At 37.5% G+C, this 22747-nt stretch overlaps 1 protein-coding gene across 1 annotated transcript in view; it reads left to right on the top strand.

The window, feature by feature from the left end:
* Positions 1 to 5860: 5860 nt before the first annotated feature.
* Positions 5861 to 22747, top strand: part of SDAD1 (SDA1 domain containing 1) — a 32011-nt gene continuing 15124 nt past the window's right edge. The window contains exons 1-12 of the mRNA XM_054591734.1: positions 5861 to 6057; positions 8839 to 8943; positions 9412 to 9510; positions 11785 to 11895; positions 14381 to 14452; positions 14533 to 14633; positions 15378 to 15435; positions 16059 to 16133; positions 17262 to 17363; positions 17930 to 17999; positions 19180 to 19283; positions 21447 to 21504. Of these exons, the coding sequence (XP_054447709.1) occupies positions 5968 to 6057; positions 8839 to 8943; positions 9412 to 9510; positions 11785 to 11895; positions 14381 to 14452; positions 14533 to 14633; positions 15378 to 15435; positions 16059 to 16133; positions 17262 to 17363; positions 17930 to 17999; positions 19180 to 19283; positions 21447 to 21504 (1045 nt within the window). The 5' untranslated portion in view covers positions 5861 to 5967. The remainder of the gene's footprint in view (positions 6058 to 8838; positions 8944 to 9411; positions 9511 to 11784; positions 11896 to 14380; positions 14453 to 14532; positions 14634 to 15377; positions 15436 to 16058; positions 16134 to 17261; positions 17364 to 17929; positions 18000 to 19179; positions 19284 to 21446; positions 21505 to 22747) is intronic.

The raw sequence follows: 22747 nt of genomic DNA, 5'->3' as shown, positions 1-22747 counted from the left end.
AATCAACTTCCTCTTATAATTAAAAATAAATGAATGAATAAATAAATAAATAAATAATAAAAAGAATGAGAGGCTATGATCTCTAAGTTTTCTTCCAAAACATTATCTCTTCTCATGGTCTGTCCAGGACACCGTAGTTTTTGCTTTATAGATACCTCATGGCTTAATTTGGCAACCTTTTCTAATGATGCTCCCTGTACTCCTTTAAATAGGTTTATATTTTAAAATAACTAGTTTAGGACTGCCAGAATGTAAGGCCACTTCTCTGGGATTAAGTTATTTTGATAATGATGACAGGGAAATCAGAAGATTCCAAAAGGTCTTTATTCTCTGTTATATGCAATGCCAAATAATGTCCAGGTAGTTCCCACAATGCTCCGTTTCTCCGCTTGAAAGTGGGATTCTCTAATCGTCCAATTACCCCTTTGGGGTCTCACAGGTAGGGGACAGACAACAGAGGGGAGGCTGTTCCTTTTGTGGCTAAGTCCCTGAGAATAGTATAACCAGGGGACAGAGAGAGGTATTTGCACGACTTTCAATTATTTCTTGAAGTAAAAAGGATCTTTGAGGTTGTGGATCCTTGAAGACATCTCACCACAATTCTCATATCATTTGAGTTACAGAAGAACCAGTTTCTTCCTAATAATTTCTAGAAATAAAAAAGCAAGCAAGCATGATTTGTAAGCAAAGAAAGAAATTGGGAATTTATACACATTACATGTTCTCTGCTCGTGTTGTAACTTGTGTTCTGAAAAGGGGACAGGAAAGATGTGGGTGCCCTCCCGAGAGGGAGAGTGCAGTTACTTTGTAAAACAAACAAACAAACAAATTCTTTATTAAAATGTCTTAGAAATAAAATTTAAAAATACTAGCCATCAACTATTACACTTTCCGTGAGATGGAAACATTATAGAATGGTATTAGAAGATCTTGGGTCCCAAGATGGGAATTTTTCTAATAGGTTTCTGTAACAGTGAAAATCAGGAACACCCAAAGTCAATTGCATTTATAGTCTTTTAATAATCTAAATTAATTCTGTAGTAAGAGCAGAACAAAGCAGTGAATAGCCCCAGGTTCACCTGGCACACCCAAGAAACCTGGCAAAAGGATTAGGGCAAGCCTTTGTTTCTGTTACCCATTGATGAGATTAAATAATGACATACTGCACAGTATGTCACAAAATTATTAAAGATCTTTCAAAGCAAACTAAAATGTTATCATGCTTTGAGGTTTTAAGTGTAAAGATAGAAAATAACACCATAAAATGGTACTTGAGGAAAATTTTGACTTTAAGAATTTGTCTACAATCATTTAAGAGAAAAAAAATGAATGAAAGATGATGGAATTAGTCCCTGTTGAGCTTGGGTTGATAGGTTTGTCCAAAGGCAGACCCATAGTTCTCATAAAGAGGAAAGATGGATGAACTGTGGGCAAAACTCACAAGAAGCTGGAAAGAGAGGGGGTCAAAGGAAGAAAGAACAATAAAAAATTGAACCAGCCTTGAAAGTAACAAAAATTTCTTCTAATATCAGTTTTCTGTCAAGTTTGTATGTGGTGGGCATTTTGTAAAATTGTGTAAATTTTCTTGTTGAAAGGAAAAGTATGAGCTCCCTCTAGTGGGAGCACTAACAGTTTTTAAAAACATTTTTATTAGAAAAGTACTGACATGCCTGGTTTTTCTGAACATAGTTCTAGTGAGAGAGACAATAACAAGAATTCACGTTAGTTACTTACTGATTTTGAGGTAAACTTTGTGGATGCTTAAGATATTTTAATTTCTAACTTTAATAAGGCATACGATTGAATGATTAGAAGAAATTAGAGAATGTTAATTCCTTCATTGAGCAAATATTAACTGATTATCTACTATTTGCATTGCTCCAGATGCAAAGGATAGGGCAGTGAACAAAACAAAATCCTCTCTAAACTCACAAATTAAAGCAGAAAGACAGACGATAAACAATTAAGCCCTCTAGTCTAGGCTCTCTCAATAAAGATATTTTTAATCCACTTGAATTCAGATATTATGATTCATTCTACAATTATAATAGAGTCTCTTCTGCAAAGGTATAAAGGATATTTTCTGTTCTAGAATAATTTACTTCAGCTTAAAAATAGTTTTGGGATAAAAAAAGATGGAGATTTCCTTTTTCAATTCAAGACTAAATATAGAAATGAACATGGCATTGTTCTGGCTACTATACATTAAACATATGTACATCACATTACATATAATATAGCCATTATTATCATTTTAAAAATGCATATTCAGTTAGTCAACCAATATATAGATTTGTCCCTCAGGATCTGTAGGGGATTGGTTCCAGGACCTCTTGCAGATACCAAAATCCACAGGTGCTCAAATCCCTTATTTAAAATGGCATAATATTTGCAAATAACCTACATGCATCTTCCTGTATACTTTATATCATTTCTGTAGTACTTATAATACCTAATAAAATGTAAATGCTATGTAAATTGTTGTTATACTGTATTGCTTAAGGGATAGTGACAAGAAAAAAGCATGTACGTGTCAGTACAGATGAAACCACCATATGTAATTAGCTACATAGTACATGTCAGCAACAATGCAACTCTTTTTGCAAATATTTTCCATTTTCAGTTGATTGACTCCAAGGATAAGGAACCCATGGACATAGAGGGCTGATTGTATTGTTAGCCACCCTCAGCCTTAATTTTTTTTTTATCCTCACTGGAGGCCTTTTTTTTTCTTTGCTTTTAGAGAAAAACGAAGGAGGGGAGAAAGGGAGAGAGAAACATCTTTGGGAGAAAGAAGCTTTAATTGGTTGCCCCCTGTACACTCCCAGAGTGGAGATGAAACGCACGTCTGGGTGGGGGGGTGCAGGCACTCACACCGGGATGAAGTATGGAACCTACCACCTGGGAATGTGCTCTGACTGAGAACCGAACTGCAACCTTTTAGTCATGGCATGACTCTGTAACCAACCGAGCCACGCTGGCCAGGGTTGCCTTAATTTTTTTAACTATCAAAAACAAAAGAATACTGTCATCAGGGTGTTTTGGGGTAAAATGAGCTGACCTACATGCCTTCCCTGGATTAGTGTGCAAAGAGTTTTATTACCTGCTGCATCATCTCATCCAACTTATTTTTCTCATCTCCTTTTCTGATGCACACTTCCCTTCCAAACTTCAGTCACACCAAACCTCTGGCCATCCCTTAAATCCACGAGACTTTTTCAAGCCTTTTTCAAGCCATCGTACCTTTATATAGGCTATTTTCTCTTTTTTTGATGTGTTAATTTTTATTTATAAAATAACTTAAATAGAAAATTTTATTTATTCTCTGATTCCAAATACATTTTACAAAAATGGGAATCAATAAAGGTCTTTCTTTCTTTCTTTCTTTTATTGTTCAAATACATTTGTCTTCACCCTCCCGCCACCACTTTCCCCTGTCCCCCTCCTCCACCTCCCTCTCTCAATCCTTTCCCACTTAGGCTTTGTCCATGGGTCCTTTATACATGCCCCTTGCCTTGACTCTTCCCTTCCCTTACCCACCCCCATATCTTTATATGGGCTACTTTATTTAGAAAGCCTTTCTTCCCCTCCTGCAGAACAACTCCTAATCTTTCAGAATTTCAATTGAATGCTGCCAAAAACTGTGAAACATTCTGATTCCTCTAGGTTAGTTTGTCCTCTTTATTGGTTCCACTGATCTATTGTAAGAACATTTTTATTCACTTTAAACGTGTTTATCTCTTTGTCTCCCTTATTGATCTGTGAGTTTCTTGAGGGCAAATACCTGTGCCTTGCTTATTTTTGTATTTCTAGCACTCCCCCTAGTGCCTGACATATAGTTTGTGAATAAAAGTTTGTGACATACCCTGAGGGCTTTATTCATGTGTTGCAGCCTCCCTAGTCTGGGCAGGTCCACTGGAGACTCAGGTAGACATAGAAAGATGCGTGGAGCTGAGGGGATGCTTGACATGCCTTTATTCAGGAGAGTCACACAGGCCACAAGCCCATGCCTATGTTGGCACCCCGTGTGTGTCTCTCTCTCTCTCTCTCTCCCCCCCCACCTCCTTAAGTGCTTGCACAAACAAAGCTGGCTTCAGGCCAAAAAGTGAGGTAACCTAGCATGAGCTGCGCATGTGAGCCTCCTCAAGGCTAAAGGGTAGTTTATTGGACTCAGACTCAAGGCTGTGGGAACACTGCTTTATCAGACTCCTTCAAGGTTGTGAGAAGCTGCTCCCCCTACTTACCCAAGCACCTGGGCGAGGAAGCCAGACTGCCTCCACTTACCCTACAATTCACAAGTCACATTTTGGTGACTCAAGATGAATATTCATAGTACTTAAACTTATAATTTTGACAGGAATTATATTAAATAATGTTAACATATCTTGCTTTGGGAATGCCTTTTCCCTCCCTAATATAACCTAACCAAAATTTTTTTTTTAATTTAAGTCTATGAATGGGTTATTTTAAAAAAAGATTTATTGCTTACATTTCTTAATAACTACACAAGTAGTTGGTTCAATGATTAATAAAAAATGTCATTTTCCAAATGCGGCTAAAAACTAATGATGCTTTTGCACTGTGTTCTTGATTTTGTGTGTGCTCAGATGTAATTAGAGTTGTACTGTGTTTGGCTCGGTCACAGATGACCTTGACTGCAGTTGGTGTTCTGTGGAATTGTTTATTGAAAGCAGCAAAACACCACTGCCCAATGACTAATGCCAAATTAGTTGTCAGCTGACGGCCGTTAGGCTACGTTTTTCTTACCTAGAGGTAATCAAGACTGCCTGGATTGAAATCTCAGCTTCCTCACCAGCTAAGCGTTTAGGCAGTCAACTTGTCTGAGATTGTTTCCTCATCTCTAACGTGCAGATAATTACAGTACCTACGTTAGAGGGCTGTTCTAAGGATTAAATGAGTTGGTACACATGAAGTGCTTGGAACTGTGCCTGGCATAGGGTGAGTGATCAAATGTATTTTTGTATTAACACCCTATCTCATACATTCATTCACCACATATTTATTTTTGCACTGTAAGACTGTATAAATGTATTCTCTTCAGACTACCAGGATCTGAATTTAAAACTCTTGCTGAAGAGTACTTACAAAGGTTATAACAATAGTTGATATTTAAGTACGAATTAACTTGCATTTTTTATTTTTTTAAAAGATTTTATTTATTTACTTTTAGAAAGAGAGGCAGGGAAGGAGAAAGTGAGGGAAACATCAATGTGTGGTTGCCTCTGGTGCACCTCCTACTTGGGACCTGGGTGCAACCTAGGCACGTGCCCTGACTGGGAACCGAACAGATGGCCCTTTGGTTCTTAGGCCAGCGCTCAATCCACTGAACCACACCCACCAGGCCTAATTTGCATTTTATGCCAATCCATATACCACTTTCTATCCATTCCACTCTCTGGGTCATGTTGAGTTGAAACAACACAACACAAAACAAAAAAAGGCACTTAAAATTATACCAAAGGGGGGAAAAAAACTAATTCACGCCTCTTGTGCTTCCCGACCCCGCCTCCCCTTCATAAATGTTGGATAACACTATCTGCCCCCCAGGGATATTTTTAGCTTTTAACTTTAGTCTGTGGGATTAAAAAAAACAAACGAGTAATATTCATCTGTTTCACAGATTTATCGGGATGATAAAATAAACTAATTTGCGTGAAAAAACTTTCCGTTTCATTAGGTCTTGGGAGGACACCCTGTAGCAGCGGTGGACCGCGCCGTAAAAAGCAATACAGAGCATTTCTTCTGTGAAAGTAAGTTTGATATGCTGAGGCTCCCGTAGTCTAGTTCGTTGTAAGAACCAAGATGGCGCCGCCCGTTGAACGTCCCATGTGCTGTTTCCGGTCGTACTCGGAAGCACGATTCGCGGCCGTAGCTGGGACGGTTAGTCGTTCCCTGCGGTGTAGGTTTTCTTAAAACGGCTCGTCGCGGAGCCATTCAGCAGCCAATATGTCCAACAGAAATAACAACAAGCTGCCCAGCAACCTTCCGCAGTTACAGAATCTGATCAAGAGGGATCCGCCGGCCTACGTGGAGGAGGTGGGACTGCGGCGCGGCGACACCAGAGGCCGAGGCGCGACTGATTGAGACACCCTAGGGTTTGGGGAGGCGTGGAGTGGAGATCCTGGCTGGCCTTGTGTTCTACTTTTGGGAAGAGGGAAAGGACTGGGGAAGGGACGTGCTTTAGGGCTCGTTCCCCACCTCTTGGAAATACGCTGCCCTTTTGAGTTTTCCTACCTGCTCTGTAGACTCTGCTGCCACGGAACTTTAAAGGTCTCATTTTGCTTTAGGGTTTATCTCTCGACTTAACAAAGGTGGAGAGACGTAACCCGCTCCCCAATACAACTTCCACGTATATTTCTTTTCAGAAATTCCTAACTTGAATTAATTGGTAACACTTGATGAGTCGTCTCTTAGGAGGCTCTCGACCGACGTCTGTTTCCGAGAACCTGCGCTTTCCGGTGGGCTGTGTTGGGAAGGAGGTGATACTCTCAAGTATAAGGAACGGACCCAGAGCTTAGTATATTTCGTTAAGCGAGGATTCAGTCTCCATTGGATTCTTGCATGAGCTGGATGTGAGAATTTGCTTCGGGACAAGATGAGATTGAAAATTAGATTAGGTCCAGCTTGTGAGGGACTTTGTATACTGACCTCATACAAATAGTGAACATTAAGGGTGTTTGAGCCGAGAAGTGACAAAATGAAAGTGGTGATTTTGATACACTAATTTGGCAGGTGTGTACTTCAGACACCCATTTGTCTGACAGGCATCAAGGAGGTGTTTGCCAGGCTTTTGCTGCAACGGTTTGTACCTCCTCCTCACTAGACTGTGATTTGTTCAGTGGCTAACACAGTTACTCATCTTTTGATTGCCCTTCTCATTTCCCTCTTTCCCCAGCTTTTCACTTAGAAATATTTAATTGAATGCTTTTTAACAAATAGCAGTTTCATTGGTTTAGGTCACCACTACATAGAGAAATTTTTCAAGGAAAATAAAGAGTAAGGAACAAATACAAGAAACTAGTAATATAGGTAAGACTCTAAGATATGTAAAGCACTATATACAACCATTGACAAAGTAATAGTTGAGAGTCTGTGTAGTGCTGTATTTAAGAGCATTGATTTTAAAAATAACTCTAAATCCTAACCCTGCTGTTAACTAGTTGTGTTACTAGGGAACATTAACCCCTGAGGCTGTTTTAATATGTAAGAGATAATTCTTATCACAGAGAATTGATCTTTTATTCACTTAAATACATATGCAAATCCACACGTTTTATATGCTATTTGTCAGTATAATTCTAGGCATAGAGGATACAGTGATAGAGAGATATGACAGACTTCCTCTATTGGACTTATGTTGTAGTGAAGGTAAACATAGCAGTAAGGACTATAAAGAAAGTAAAACTGGATGCAAATATGCCCTCATCATTTCAAAGCAGATAGTGGCTGGGTGGCGTGGGATTGGGAAGGAAATGGAGTAAGGATATTGCCAGAAGCACACTGAGTTCTGAGGTGTTCTTCTCACTCCTGTCAACGCGAGTAGGGAGTTAAGAGAGGTAGGGTCTTACCTGAAGCATGTAGGGGCTGCACGCAGGTCTCTGTCTTAAGCTCTTCTCTTGGAGAAAGCTGAAGACCTACCAATTTTGTTGGAGAGATCGAGTTACATTTTAAAATACCTGGTAAACACCCAAACAGAGATATCGGACAAGTAATTGGATATATTAATTTGGAACTTACTAGACTATTTAGGACTTAAAATATTAAGAAATATTCATTCTTATAGTGTCAATATGTCTCTTGCTCTCCCTTACTCTCTCATACACATACACACTCCCTAAAGCTGGAGAGCGGATACGTGGAACCGGTTGATGGCTGGTGTTTCAACATTAGATTGTTGAGTTATTGTTAGGATTAAACATAATTAAATGAGATAATGTACACAATGAGCTTGGCAGATAGTAAGTGCTGAATAAAAGGAAGTTATTATCATTATTTCTGTGTGTCTGGTACTTTTGGCTGTTAACTCCGAACACTCACAAGGTTTTATCCTATAACTCCTGAATAAAACCTTAATCAGTATTTGAAAGAAGGGAATTTTGACTGGAACACTTTATGTACTTGAGAAATAATTTGCATTTTCTGACACTGTATTTTTCGGAGCACAGATAGGAGTGCTCTGTGTACAGTGACAATATAGTAGAGGTCATTTGGATAGTGAATGCCAGCATAGGGCCAGATTCTGAGTGTTTGACTTTTGGCTTCACTATTCATTACACTACATAACCTAAATTTCTAACAATAAAAGAAAGGATCTTTAGATTTTCTATGATGTGCATAAAGTTTTGAGAACCTCAGCATGGATGGAACTGGAGAGCATTATGCTAAGTGAAATAAGCCAGGCAGTGAAAGACCAATACCATGTGATTGCACCTGTAAGTGGAACCTAAACCACAAAACAAACAAGCAAGCAGAATTTAAACAGAGACAGGGAAATAAAGAACAGACTGACAGTAACCAGAGGGAAGCGGGGGTAATGGGGAAAAGAAGGGGAAAGGTCATCAAGGAGGATGTATAAAGGACCCATGGACAAAGACAAGCGGGGGGGATGGGGGCAACTGTAATTGAACAACAATTTAAAAAATGTTTTCAGAACTTATTTTGAAGAATGAAGGCAAGGAAAGGGTAGTGTTTCTGCATACATTTGCCATTTCTTTTTCTCCATGCCACTATCAAAGACTTTTACTAAGTAATTTTTCATTCTGTATTGAGCAAGTTATATAAGAAAAGGTGACCAACTTAAATTTTATTCTTCTACAGTTTCTGCAGCAATATAATCACTACAAGTCCAATGTGGAGATTTTCAAGTTACAACCAAATAAACCCAGCAAAGAACTGGCAGCACTGGTGATGTTTATGGCACAGGTAAGAAGATAATTTTTGTATAAAACAAAGACCAGTTGTTATACCATTTACAAGATTACTTTTCCATTATACTCCACCTCATTCCACTCAAGAATGGAAGCTTTATTTTAAAAAAGAAAATTTAACTTTCCCTTTTTGCAAATTTTATTTTCTCTATATGGTGAATTAGAAGATTTTGCTAGAGTTTTTCGCAGAACCACCCAGAGCAAAACTTTCAAACTATTTGTTTTCTTCAAATTCATTATAAAATAGATTCTAAATCATGTAACACATATTTTAATACTAGAAGAAATATGAAGGGGGTCACAGAAATTGGCATGTTGTAGAAAAACACATGATTTGGATGATTTGGAACCATCTACCTCTATGAAATAGCCTTTACTCTCCTTTTGCAGAATGTCCAGAATATGTGCATATGAATTATAGGAGAGAAAGAGAGACTTCAGAAGAGTCTTTGCTTTGTTACAGATTGGTCACTGCTACCCAGAACATTTAAGTAACTTTCCTCAAGAGTTGAAAGATCTTCTCTCCTACAACCACACTGTCTTGGACCCAGATCTTCGAATGGTAGGGCCACTATTTATATTGATAACTTGTGCTGTGTTTGTATGTATGTATGTAATATATGTTTAAATGAAAATAGCCTCTCACCTAAACATCGTTTTAAAATTTAAAACAAAATGTGTCACCCCTTCCTTAAGTCCCTTCATGATCTGCGTCCAGCCTGCTTTTTATCTTACCGTCTTCTCTGCTACATTCCTCTGATCTTCCGTTCTTCCAGCCTGCTAACCCTCCCAGGATGGTTTTTCATTCAGATCTCATGTGCGTGAAGAACCTTAATTGTAACTCGTGGTTTGTATAATGCTTATTTGAATAAATCTATCCATTAAATAGCCAGTTTGAACATTTAAACAGTGTCACTTTAGTGGTTGACATTGGGTCATAGCCAAGATCCCCTTACCAAGCCAGGGCACCCATTTTCCCTACCCAGCGGCCTCCAGCTGCCCTTTCCCTGGAGGATTGTCCTCAGCTAAATGAGAGACCTACCACCTGGGAGGTTACCCCTGCAACTCATAGCTAGTACCTGACCCACGTGGAGGTATGAAAGCCCAGCCCCTTCCCTCACGCTGGGTCCCACTTTGTGTTACAGTTTATGCTCCAGGACTTTGTGTTCAGACTAAAGCGTGCCTCCAGCCAGGGACACATCCTTGCTCAGCTTTTCTCTGCTCTCTCCTGCTCCCCTACTTTCTGCGTAGAAAAGAAAACACCCCAGACAAACCACTGTAATGAATTGGGCTGTGCTTCTAGAAACCCACTCTCTGGCATTTTAAAATTTTATACACCAGCTTTTCAAATACCTTTAAAGCAAGTAGAACTTAGGTAAATATTATGATCACAAAACTTATTGATATCCTATGCAAAAACTTATGAAAATGCTAAGTCCATGTAATTCAGCTTTGTTTATACTTGTCTAAGATTTTATTAACTTGATTAGGCTGAAAAGGAAAAGAATGCCATCTTAGAAAAATGAAGGTTGCAGGCTTAGAATTGTCAACTGGTTAACTCTCTGGGTCATAGCACCTGGCAGCCCAGCCCAGGAGGCTTCAGACTCAAACCGTTAGTCAGGGGATTTACTTGTGTCATGGAAGTTTTCAAGTTCCTCTAGGTTGTACAGATTTGAGATTTTGAGTATGGAGACTTAGTGCCTTTCAAAGCAGTAGGTTTTGTTTAAGTTGTGTGTGGCAGGCATTATTAAATAAATAAATATGTGTGCATGTTTCTTTTATTTTTTTATGATAATTAGTAGGTTTTTAAAACGATGATTAGTAGAAATTTTCTTTGCTAGGAAACAAAGAATTGACTCTAATTAGTATTCCTCTTTAGAGGAATCATTTAGAACACAATGGTGGATCCTTTTTTTAATTGGCTATTGTGATTGGCTATCAATCCTATCAGCTGTTGGACTTTCTACCTGGTGTATATACTGTTTTTCCAGGACTTTTTGAATCATTCTCAAGTTTTTTCTTCATTGATTACACAGATAGAAACAGACTGTATTGCTCAGTGGAAGAAACAAAATATCCATGTATATTAACAAATTACTTAATAAAATCAGTAAAATGAACTTTTTATATTACTCTTTCTTTGACAATGTAACTACCTTTTAATATACTTTTTATTAGTTTCTTTTTAAAGCGTTACTGTTTTTACTCTTTTACAGTCAAGCTGTCATCACCTAACCAGTGGGAGCTTCTTTTTTCAGCAGTGCCCCTGATGTTTTTGAAAGCATCCTTGCATTCTGGCAGAAATAGTTCCAAACTCTTTTTTTTTTTTTTGTACTTGCCGCAAGACTTGGAATGAACTATTCTCCAAGAATTATTTGTTCCATCTAATGGAGAAGAGAAGTAGAGGAAAAATTTGGGTTATAAGAGTGCTACAACTGTTGTTGGGCCATTCTTAGTACTCACAGTACTTCAGAAGAATGCCTTGTAAGGTCACAAGCTCAGATTGATCATTTCATTTTAGTGTATTATTGTTACCAAACCTTTCTTTGATTCCTGGGGTTTTGTTATATGCTGACCTCTTTGTGTAAAGTAGCCACAATGTATCAATTATAGGACCTTGTTTCACTGCCTTTGTGACACTTACTATCTGAGATAACTGCTGTTTATGTGCTTGCTTGTCTGCCCTCTCTTCTGCTGCATCCCCAGTGTGTAAGGTCCATGAGGACAGAGGTTATCTGTTCTCTTTTGATGCCTAGAATAATGTCTGATTAGTAGGAGACATTATGTTTCATTTTCTTACCTTAACCTTATAATATGTTTTCTTTTCCTTCCCAAGACATTTTGTAAAGCTTTGATCTTGCTGAGAAATAAGAATCTCATCAATCCAACAAGTTTGCTAGAACTTTTCTTTGAACTTCTGCGCTGCCATGATAAGCTGCTGCGAAAGGTAAAGAGCAAAATCACTTTTTTTCCCATATACCTCCTTTTTCCTTGCAGTAACATAAAACTTATAGAGTGAACTCTTGATGCTTCAAATTATTGAATCCAGGTAAGAATAATTTTAATGGGAAAAAAATAGACCATTGTGTGCATGCAATATGGTGGTAATAGCTAAACGTTTATTGAATGCTTACTTTTTGAATTCTCAGAGCTTTGTAAGTGTTTATTTGTTTACTCACAAAATTATGTAGAGTTTATTGGTAGTGGTGGTGGCGGTGGTAGTGGCAGTAGTAGTACCCTGCAGATGAAAAGGCCGAGGTAGAGGGACATGCCCAGACTCACATGGATTCTGAGTGGTGGGACAGGAAAATACTCGTAAAGCCAGGCAGTCTGGCTCCAGAATGCAGGCGCTTTTCCACTGCACTTCACTGACTAGCTAATCAGAGCATGGACCAGACACTCATAGCTATAACCGCCCCAACCGTAGCCCCCAACAAACTAACTTTTTTTGTTATTACTGTTTCCCTGTGAGTTTGTGTTTGCTTATGTAATTAAGATCAGAAGCTGAAGGTTTATGAAAGAAATTTAAGGAAATTTAAGGAAATTCCTTAAGGAATTGAGTTCACACTTTATTAACTTAATAAAACTTTTTCAAAGTGTTTAGAGACTGCCACTGCTTGGTTTTAGTAGTTGTACTCCTTGGTCTAACTTGTGGGATAAAAGTTGTCCGTGGGAGCCTATTTTGGACACCAAAAATAAATGAAGCAACTTTCCTTTTTATCCTCACCTGAGGACATTTTTTCATTGCTTTTAGAGGGAGAGGAAGAAAGAGAGAAACACCAGTTGGTTGCTTCCCTTGTGTGCCTGGATAGGGGAGTGAATGCACAACCTAGGAATGTACCCTGATTGGGAATCGAACCTGAAACCTTTCAGTTACGGGCTGATATTCCAACTGAGCCACAACAACCAGGGCACAACTTTCCTCTTTTTTTTTTTTTTTTTTTTAATTTTAAATATTTTATTTATTTATTTTTAGAGAGGCAAGAAGGGAGGGAGAGAGGGAGAGAAACACTGATGTGAGAGAGGAACATCGATTGGTTGCCCCTCACATGTCCCCCACTGGGGACCTGACCCGCAGCCCAGGCATGTGCTCTGACTGGGAATTAAACCAGTGACCTTTTGGTTCTCAGCCCAGTGTTCAATCTGCTGAGCCACACCAGCCAAGGCTCCTTTTTTAAAAAGAACAATTTAATTGAGATATAATCCACATGCAATTCATCCATTTAAAGTGTGCAGTTCAGTGGTTTTTAGTATATTCAGAGTTTGCAATTATGCAGATTTTTGTGTCTGGCTTCTGAGCATAATGTTTTCAAGGTTTATCCATGTTGTAGCATCTATCAGTATTTCATTCCTTTTTGTTCCCAAATACTATTCCATACTATGTATGGTTATTCTGCATTTTGTTTATTCATTCATCAGCTAATAGACATTTTGGTTGTTTTCACTTTTTGGCTATTATGAGTAATGCCGCTATGAATATTTATATGAATATTGGTATAGAAATATATTTTTATTTCTCTTGGGTATATGAGGTCTGTCCGGAAGGTATCCAACCGTGTAATAAGAAAAATAGAGACATTTATTGGAGAAGACACAAGATACAAGAAACATTGCGTGTAGGACAATGACACCTCAGTCCCCTTCAAAGTAGGCACCTTGGCGCCTCACACAGTTCTTCCAGTTGCCGTCAGCTGCCTTGTCATATTTTCCTGAATCTCATTGACAGTCTGAAATCTCTTCCCTTTCAAAGGTGATCTTAGTTTGGGGAAAAGCCAGAAGTTGCAGGGTGACAATCTGGGCTGTAGTGGGGCAGAGTCACCTGGGTGATTTGATGTTTTGCCAAAAAACTGCACGAGATGTGATATGTGAGCGGGCATGTTGTTGTGATGAAGCCACCAATCACCATTTGCCCATAGCTGTAGTCTTCTGGATCATCTTATTCGTTTTCATGGAGGAATATTCAAGCTTAACACAAAATTTGTTGCATATTCATTGCTCTACTCAGTCATTTCGAATGAGATGGCCACACAGTGCACATGCTCACTGAGCAGCATCTACCGCCCCCACTGACCAGTACAGTGAACGCGTCATTTTTCATGCATGCACATTCTAGTACACTATGGCTGCCAGGTTACATGGATGTCACAGAAACCATTCTCGTTATATTAACAATGGCTGGACTTTTTCCAGACAGATTTCATATAACTAAGCGTAGAATCATTGAGTTACATGGTAACTCCATGTTTAACCTTTTGTGGGCGGTTTTCCTCTTGCATTTTAGCTGCTGCTTTTTGTTTTGCTTTTGGTCTCTTTTGTGATAAAATGAAAAGTAGATAATATTAAATCCTCCTGGACATTTTGTACTTTTCTCCAAATTAAGCAAAGTTTGAAATGTTGGTTAATATGTATATGTTTTTATTTCTTTTTCTTAGACTTTATACACACATATCGTGACTGATATCAAAAATATAAATGCAAAACACAAGAACAATAAAGTGAATGTAGTAAGTACCCTTTTCTTTTCCATGTTTGCTGCATGGCACCAACAGTGAGTGTATTAAGGCTTCTTTCTCCTTTCCTTTAGGTGTTGCAAAATTTCATGTACACCATGTTAAGAGACAGCAATGCAACTGCGGCCAAGATGTCCTTGGATGTGATGATTGAACTTTACCGAAGAAACATCTGGTAATATATATATATATATTTGTCTCTTGAGAAATAGAATCCTTTGTTCATTTGGAATTACTACAGAGCATATACACAAATATTCTTCTTGATCTTGAGCTGTTTAATATACTTCTGTCATAGATTAAGTCCGAAGTAAAAATAGAGACAATCCAAATAACTAACAATAACATGGGCCACCATTTGCAGAGCACATACACTTTATATTACCTTGTTCACCCTTCAGGACAAAGTAATGCAGCTTATCTGGAATTCTTCTCATTTGATAGGTGATGAAACTGAAGTTCAGAGAGTTTAAGTTGAGATAATGAGGGCAGAGCTGAAATTCAAACCCAGACCTGCTTGACTATGAAATCTGTTCTCTTTCTACTTTGTCACTCTGAAGATTTTCAAGTCAGTTTATCCTACTTTTGTAAAATATCATGTTTTATGAACTTTGGTTTGTTGGTACAGTGTCTCCATCTCATATCTTTTGCTTTTCTAATTTTTTTTAAATTACAAAAGTAGTCGTATTCATTGCAACAGAAAATTTGGAGAAGCTGGAAACATTTTTTAAAAATAGTATTGATGGTCCTACCACCAGAGACAATCATTTTTAATAGTTTATGATAATTCCTTCTATCTTTAGGATGAATTTTTACTGTTAGAATATTGCCATCTTAGTAGTTTTTTATTCTGTGCTTTTTGTTTCACTTCTCTTCAGTAGGTTCCTATGTCATTAAAACACTCATTTGTCTTCCCCAGGAACGATGCCAAAACTGTCAATGTGATCACAACTGCGTGCTTCTCTAAGGTCACCAAGGTGAGTGCCTGTAGGGCTGCGGGAAGGCACTGCCTGCCCGTGGTCTGCTCTCCAGATAAAGGCTGAAGGAGGCTGTAGGTGAGGAACGGGGGTGTGCAAATAAGCAGTTAATGTTACCAGTGCTCTCTGTTTTTTAGGCCACTTCCCTGGTTCATCAGTATGTGCTTTAGAGGAGTCAAACCAAATTATCACGGGTTTTTTAAATTCTGTGTGTCAAACAGTAGCTTCAGCATTTATATTTGTCCTGTAATTCTTGATTATTTTATTGGGCTCAGACACAGCTGAAAGAAGTTCAAGGATATGTTTACTTTCTATTAAAAGGGCTGTAATATCACTTTTTTGTGTTTAGAGGATGTGGAAATTCTTGACAGCTTGTAGGAAGAATAACTGTAGAGCCTAGAAGTTTTTATCTAAAGATGTTTTTACTTATATATTTTTTAGGACAAGTAATGTTATAAAATCATTATGTTCTAATCAACAAAAATGAGCCCAAATCCCATCAGTTTTTGATTTTTTTTTCTTCAGATTCTAGTGTGTATTCATGTATAAAGTGCAGACAGAAGTATTTTATTCTTCACTGCAAGGTGGAATGAGTAATTAACTTTGTTCTGATTGGCCTTTAGATCTTAGTTGCTGCTTTGACATTCTTCCTTGGGAAAGATGATGAGGAGAAACAGGAGAGTGACTCGGAATCTGAGGTTAGTTTAACCACAGATGCTTCTGAATTTTACATTTAATCAGATTTCATTGTTGCTCTCATTGTAAAATCTGTGACTGTTTAAGTTAGAAACTTACATGTTACCTTTATCCTTTATTGAGTTCTGCAGTGCCAAGATTTTATTGTTTAGAATCTGTCACTTACATTCAGTAAGATTGGTTAAGTCACTAATAAAACTTAGATTCACTCAGCCTTGTTCTGAGTTCTAAAATAATACCTATATCTCACTATATAAACTTCGAATGAGAATTGCTGCTAACATATTTTTGAGGTAAGTGTCGACATCATAGAAATTCATAGGGGTAACGGAGAGGAATAATATCATGGCATCTTTAAAGGGAAAATCAAGATATAAAATGTTATTAAATTTCCTTTATTATAAATATTTTTAATTAACATTTAAAAGGATAAAAACAATTTTTCTTCCCATGCATTTTGATAACAAGAATACTGGAATATGTAATAATATCTTGTAATTTATTTTGTTATTATCTTACTACATTTTTATTGTAAAAAATTTCAGGTAAATAGAAGTTTCCTTGACTGTCTTACCTCCATTTTCCAGGTCCTGCTTCACAGAGAGCCATTTTGTTTCCCCTTGCATTTGATATGTACATATATATATTGTCTCATAGGTGTAGTAGATTTTTTAAATATATGTAAATATGTGATTATTCTGCAGCTTGCTTTCTTTGTGTTGATATATATAGATGTACCAATGCATTTAGATCTTAGTCTATTAGTGCATATAAATCTCTTATGCTTTTAACCTTTACAGATTTCTGAAATTAATGTATTATAGTTTAAGCATTTTCCTGTGATATTTGTTTCCAGTTTTTTAAAATAAAAAACATTTGCATTTTGTCAACATACTTCAGTAAAAATTAAAAGGAAAGTACAAAAATAATAATCGGTGCTGCAGTGAAAAATCTTCGTATGTGCTTGTTTGTGTCCACGAGGAAATATTTTTATTGAATTTTAGAAGTTATGTTTATTTTTAGTGGCTGTGTGCACAGAGTATAAGTACAATGAAGTGGTTGAAAGGATTACCCTTTATTTCTATGCATATTTTGTTTATTTACAGTTTTACAAAGTAGTTTTTCTTTAGGATGAAGGACCAACAGCAAGAGACCTGCTAGTGCAGTATGCCACCGGGAAGAAAAGCTCCAAACACAAGAAAAGGTTGGAAAAGGCTATGAAAGTGCTCAAGGTGAGGCTTGTACCAGGGAAGTGAGGGTAGGAATCACTAGAATGTAGAAAAGGTTTTTAACAGAAGCTTTTAAGAATTTGAAATAAATCACATTTTTGAAAGTCTTATAAATGTTTAATGAATTTTTAAGCACTAATTTTTAGATAAATATTTTTAGCTCTAGCAAATCTGTGACTTGAATAAATTAATTTGATTAAATTTACTTGTCACTTGTTCTGATTGAGATGACCTGTATTAGGGTATCAGTGGTAGGCATGTCTTCTCAGAAGAGTACACGAAAAAAGTACATTTTATATTTTGTAATGATTATTCTGAAAATCATTAATTTGGTTTTTAATGTTTATATTTCCAAATTTGTTTAAGTCTTACAGGTGCTAATAGGTGAATCTTAAAAGACAAAAACCATCTATACTTTTCTAGTTAAAAGAAAGGTTTTGGGAACAAAGATTTTATTTTTAAATTCATGTGGACTTGATAACAACTTTTAGTACATTAGCACGTTTAACCCCAAAGGCCTCATTACCGTAAGTCAGAAGGTAAATATTTTTCCTCTCCCTTTCTTTCAGAAACAAAAGAAGAAGAAAAAGCCAGAGGTGTTTAACTTTTCAGCTATTCACTTGATCCATGATCCCCAAGGTACTATAAGTATGACTTCCCAGGTTCCTTGTTGGTCTGATCCCTGCCTATTTAGTTTCCTACCTTCATAGCTACCTGGGAATACAAGATCCCTGATGCGTAATAGACAGTCAGTCAATAATCAGTTGTAGCCTGGAGAATTAATGTTCTGAAGCAGCGATTCTCAGTCCACAGCAATATAAGAAAAATGTGGAAGAAATTTTTATCTTTAACATACACAGTAGTGGTAGGACATTGTCCTTGACCAAATGAAAAACTGACAATTTTTTGTTGGTCCTTTTTTTTTGTTTTGTTTTAATCTGATCTGTGGAAACCAAATTTGGGAAACCATGTTCTAGAATACTAGTTCGCAAACTGGAATGCAAATTGGAATCACTTAGAGAACATATAAACTAACTGGTGCTTGAGTCCTGGTATCCTCAGAGACGGATTAGTTGGTACTGGGTGCAGCTGGGCATTGGGGCTTTTAAGTGCTCTGTGTACCCTAATATACAGTAGTGTTTGCTATCCCTTCCTTCATCAGGGTGTCCAACCTTTCGGCATCTCTGGGCCACACTGGAAAAAGAAGAGTTGTTGTAGGTCACACATCAAATGCACAAACACTAATGAAAACTGATAAGCAAAAAAAAAGTTTTTAAGTAAATTTACAGTTTTGTGTTGGGCCACATTCATGGCCATCCTGGGCCACATGCGGCCAGTGGGCCAAGGGCTGGACACCCCTAGGCCATTGTTTCTCAAACTTTAAGGTACATATGAATCAGCTTGGGACCCTGTTAAAGTACAGATTGATTCAGTAGGTCTGGAGTGGAGCCTGAGGTTCTTAATTTCTAATAATCTGCTGTGTGGACCAGCTGCTGGTGGCTTGTGGACCACACGTTGAAAAGCTGAATTTGTAAAAGAACTGTTAAATGGAGCACCTGTTAAACAGTTCCTCATCATGTTGATGCTAAAAGTCTTGGGCATCCTTAAAACTTAACTTTGGGCATTGTTGAAGGTATATTGATCTGTGTGTCAATCTTTTCACCTTTTGTCATACTGCTGTTCTTATCATCCTGATTCAGCAGTGATTTCAGCCATGTCAGGAGTCGCTTATCGTAACTACTGCCTTTCTCTACGTATGTTAAATAATGTTGCACAGACTGTGGACCCACAGTGTACTTCTCTGATACTCTCTTTCTAGATTTTGCAGAAAAACTACTAAAGCAGCTAGAGAGCTCTAAGGAGAGGTTTGAAGTGAAGATGATGCTCATGAACCTCATTTCTAGATTGGTGGGAATTCACGAGGTTTGAATTACATTATATTTCTCTTGGTGGATATTAGAAATAGAATTCATTTTTAAAAAACAAGATTTTATTTATTTTTAGACAGAGGGGAAGGGAGGGGGAGGGGGAGAGAGGGAGAGAAACAGTGATGTGTATGAAAGAAATATTGATTGGTTGCTTCTTGCCCCCAACGGGGGACCACCCGCAACCCGGGCATGTACCCTGACCAGGGATCTAACTGGTAACCTTTCAGTTTGCGGGATGATGCCCAAACCACTGAGCCACACCAGTCAGGAGAGAAGTAGAATTATTCTTGATAAAAAGAAAGCTGCTCAGGTAGAGGAGTGACTTAATTTTATCTATCCACAACATATAAATCCAATTTAGAGGAAGAATAAAATCTTCTACTCTGAAAATACCTGTTTTTATCATTTTGTTATTAATAAGTACGGATGTTAAATTGTATATATATTTAGTTTATGGACAGACTATTTTGTGTTCTGTTTTTCTGCTTTCTCTGTTCAACTTGGTTCCACATACTCATTTTTCAGAGCCAACATAAAGCCTACATATTTTTATTGGCTGTTACTACATTTTGTAGTTGGTTTATTCCTTCCCAGCTTTCCTGACTTTCAGACCACTGGAGTGGGGGATTGTCATGTGTGCAAAGCTGAATTCTGGGCTCATTTATTTTATATTAGATTGCAAGAGCTCTTTGGTGGTACAGTGTGTGTGTGTGTTTGTGTGTGAGATGTATACATATGGAAACCTCACACATACTTTTGGACTAAATGCCATTGTGGGAGAGATTGTCAAATACTTAGGCCATAAAGGAATGACCGTTGAGGTTGTGCTCTATCATTTTGCTCTTTTGACTAGTGCTGTTCTGAAAATCATTGAGTATGTTGCTTTTTTTGAAAAAAATTTTTAATGAAAAAAGTAAAACGGGCTTGGCTTGTTTATTGAAAATCAGAACAGTATAGACATCAACTTAAAAATGAAAGTACATATGAGTGCAAGTATTCATTCCCTTTCTCTAAGGAAAAAACAACATTTTGGTGAATAAAATGCTTTTTTTCCATGGTCTACAGACCTAAAGCAAGATTACTAAGTCAATTTTTGATATATTTGTAAGGCGATTTTATGTTTGACTAGAATTTGAGTTTTATAAGAAAGCAAAAGTGAGTTGCAAGCTAAGCATAGTTTGATGGAAATTATACCAGTCTTTTATAGCTGCAGTTGAACGGCCATCCTTATATTGAACCCAAGCCTTCCTTATTACTTCTTTGGCCATGGTTTTACTCTGTGGCTAAAATAAAAAAATTTATTCTCACATGATGAACTTTGCAAAAAGACCAGTCCATCTCCAAAGTTTCTCTTCTTGAAGTTAGAAATTGCAGTTGCTTTAATAATTGGACCCATGTCACCTTTAATAGGTAGACTCGAGTGGCAGTGCTTTTTTCTCTGAAGTAGAGCTCAGAGTAATTCTGCCGAAGTGGTTGGTCTGGTATCTAATAACAGAACCAGAATTGTGGGTGGTTTGTGTGATCAGAACACAGTCATACCTCAGTACTCGTCAGCTTCAGAACTCATCAAACCCTGTACTTGTTGCATTTTGATGAGGAAAAAATGTTTCAGAACTCAGCTCTTGCTTGGGATTGGCTGCGCTTGCTAGAACTTGTATGAGTCACAACGCTGCCCTGCAAGAGAACGTGCTTTATCATTTGGTACTTGTCAGTTTCAGCACTTGTCCTGCGTTCTGGAATGAATTAACGACGAGTACCACTGTATACTAGATGCTATCAGATTTGAAGTGCTATTTTGTCCCTTGCTTTGGAGACTTAAAGTGAATGCAATTCCTTCCTATAATCCTCTTTATCTTTGAAGACTTAAAAAATTACTTATGCAGCTATACCAATTTTAAAAGTAGAATGTTAAGTTTTGGTTGCCTTTTTTCTTCCTGGCTTATTTTGCATACAGTATAAAGTTCTTTCGTCTTCCTTGACACAATAAGGATAGCAGCATAGCCTTCTTTTCCTTGGTTAATGTAGCACTTTGAATTATCCTGGGGTATGAATGCTTGTTGAGAAAAAAAGTAAACAGTGATTCCCAGTTAGTTGAACTTGGTGATAAAATTGTTTTAGCTACATAAATATTAAAGTTGGTGCATTTTTTCCCCTGCAGCTTTTTCTCTTCAACTTTTATCCCTTCGTGCAAAGGTTTCTGCAGCCCCACCAAAGAGGTAAGCCTTCCACTTGCCATGTTCTTTGGGGCCTTGGGGTTAAAGTAACCATCCAGAATTTTTTGTTCTGGAATTAGTAAAGACAAAGAGGGGTGAAGTGTGTTCTGTTTCAGAGAAGGGGAGAGGAACCCTATGTTTTCTTTCCAAAATCTTTCCAGAACCATGTGTTAATTGTTCTGCTAATCAACTTTAAAAAATAATTATTAGGGGTGGGAGGGGATGGACCAATAAATTGCTTTTTCAAAGCAAGTCTTTTTTTTAATACAGTAGCCCTCCACTATCTGCAGTTTTGCTTTTCATTGCTTTAGTTACCCAAGGTCCAAAAATATTAAATGGAAAATTCCCGAAATAAATGATTCATAAGTTGAAATTGCACACCATTCTGAGTCGCATCTTGTGTTGTCCTGCTCTGTCCTGTCTGCGATGTGACTTATCTCTTTGTCCAGCACAGCCACACTCTATATGCTACCTGCTTATTAGTCACTTGGTAGCTCTCAGTTATCAGATTGATTGTGAGGGTATCACAATGCTTGTGTTCAGGTAACCCTTATTTTAACTACTGATGGTCCATAGCACAAGAGTAGTGATGCTGAGAAGTGCTGTAAAGTACTTCCTTTAAGTGAAAAGGTGAGCACAGTGCAATAAGATATTTTGAGAGAAAAGAAATTGCCTTCACATAACTTTATTGTGGTATAATGTAATTGTCCTATTTTATCATTAGTTACTGTTGTTAATCTTTTACTGTGCCTGATTTATAAGTTAAACTTTATCATAGGTATGTATACAGTTGACCTTTGAATAATGTTGGGATTAGAGGCACCAACCCCTTCACACAGTTGAAAACCTCTGTATAATTTTGACTCCACAATTACCCTGTTAACCAGAAGCCTTACCAATAACATAAACAGCCAATTAACGCATTTTATGTGTTATATCTATTACATACTGTATTCTTACATAGAGTAGGCTAGAGAAAAGACAGTGTTGGTAAGAAAAGTATAAGAGCTCTGACTGGTGTGGCTCAGTGGATTGGGCATCATCCAAAAAATTGAAAGGTCACCAGTTTGATTCCCAGTCAGGGAACGTGCTTAGTTGTGGGCTCTGCAAGAGGCAACCTATTGACGTTTCTCTCACACAGTGATGTGTCTCTCCCTCTTTCTCCCTTCCCCTCTCTAAAAATACATAAATTTTTTTTAAAAAGAAAAGTATAAGGAAGGTGGAGGAGGTGGCTTTCCCTTGTCCT

This window comes from Pteronotus mesoamericanus, unplaced genomic scaffold (genome assembly GCF_021234165.1).
Source record: "Pteronotus mesoamericanus isolate MK-2021 breed Mesoamerican mustached bat unplaced genomic scaffold, CSHL_Meso_final contig_130, whole genome shotgun sequence".
Taxonomy (NCBI): Eukaryota; Metazoa; Chordata; class Mammalia; order Chiroptera; family Mormoopidae; genus Pteronotus; species Pteronotus mesoamericanus.
The sequence above is the reverse complement of the archived record's forward strand: the minus strand, read 5'-3'. Positions and strand labels throughout refer to the sequence as shown.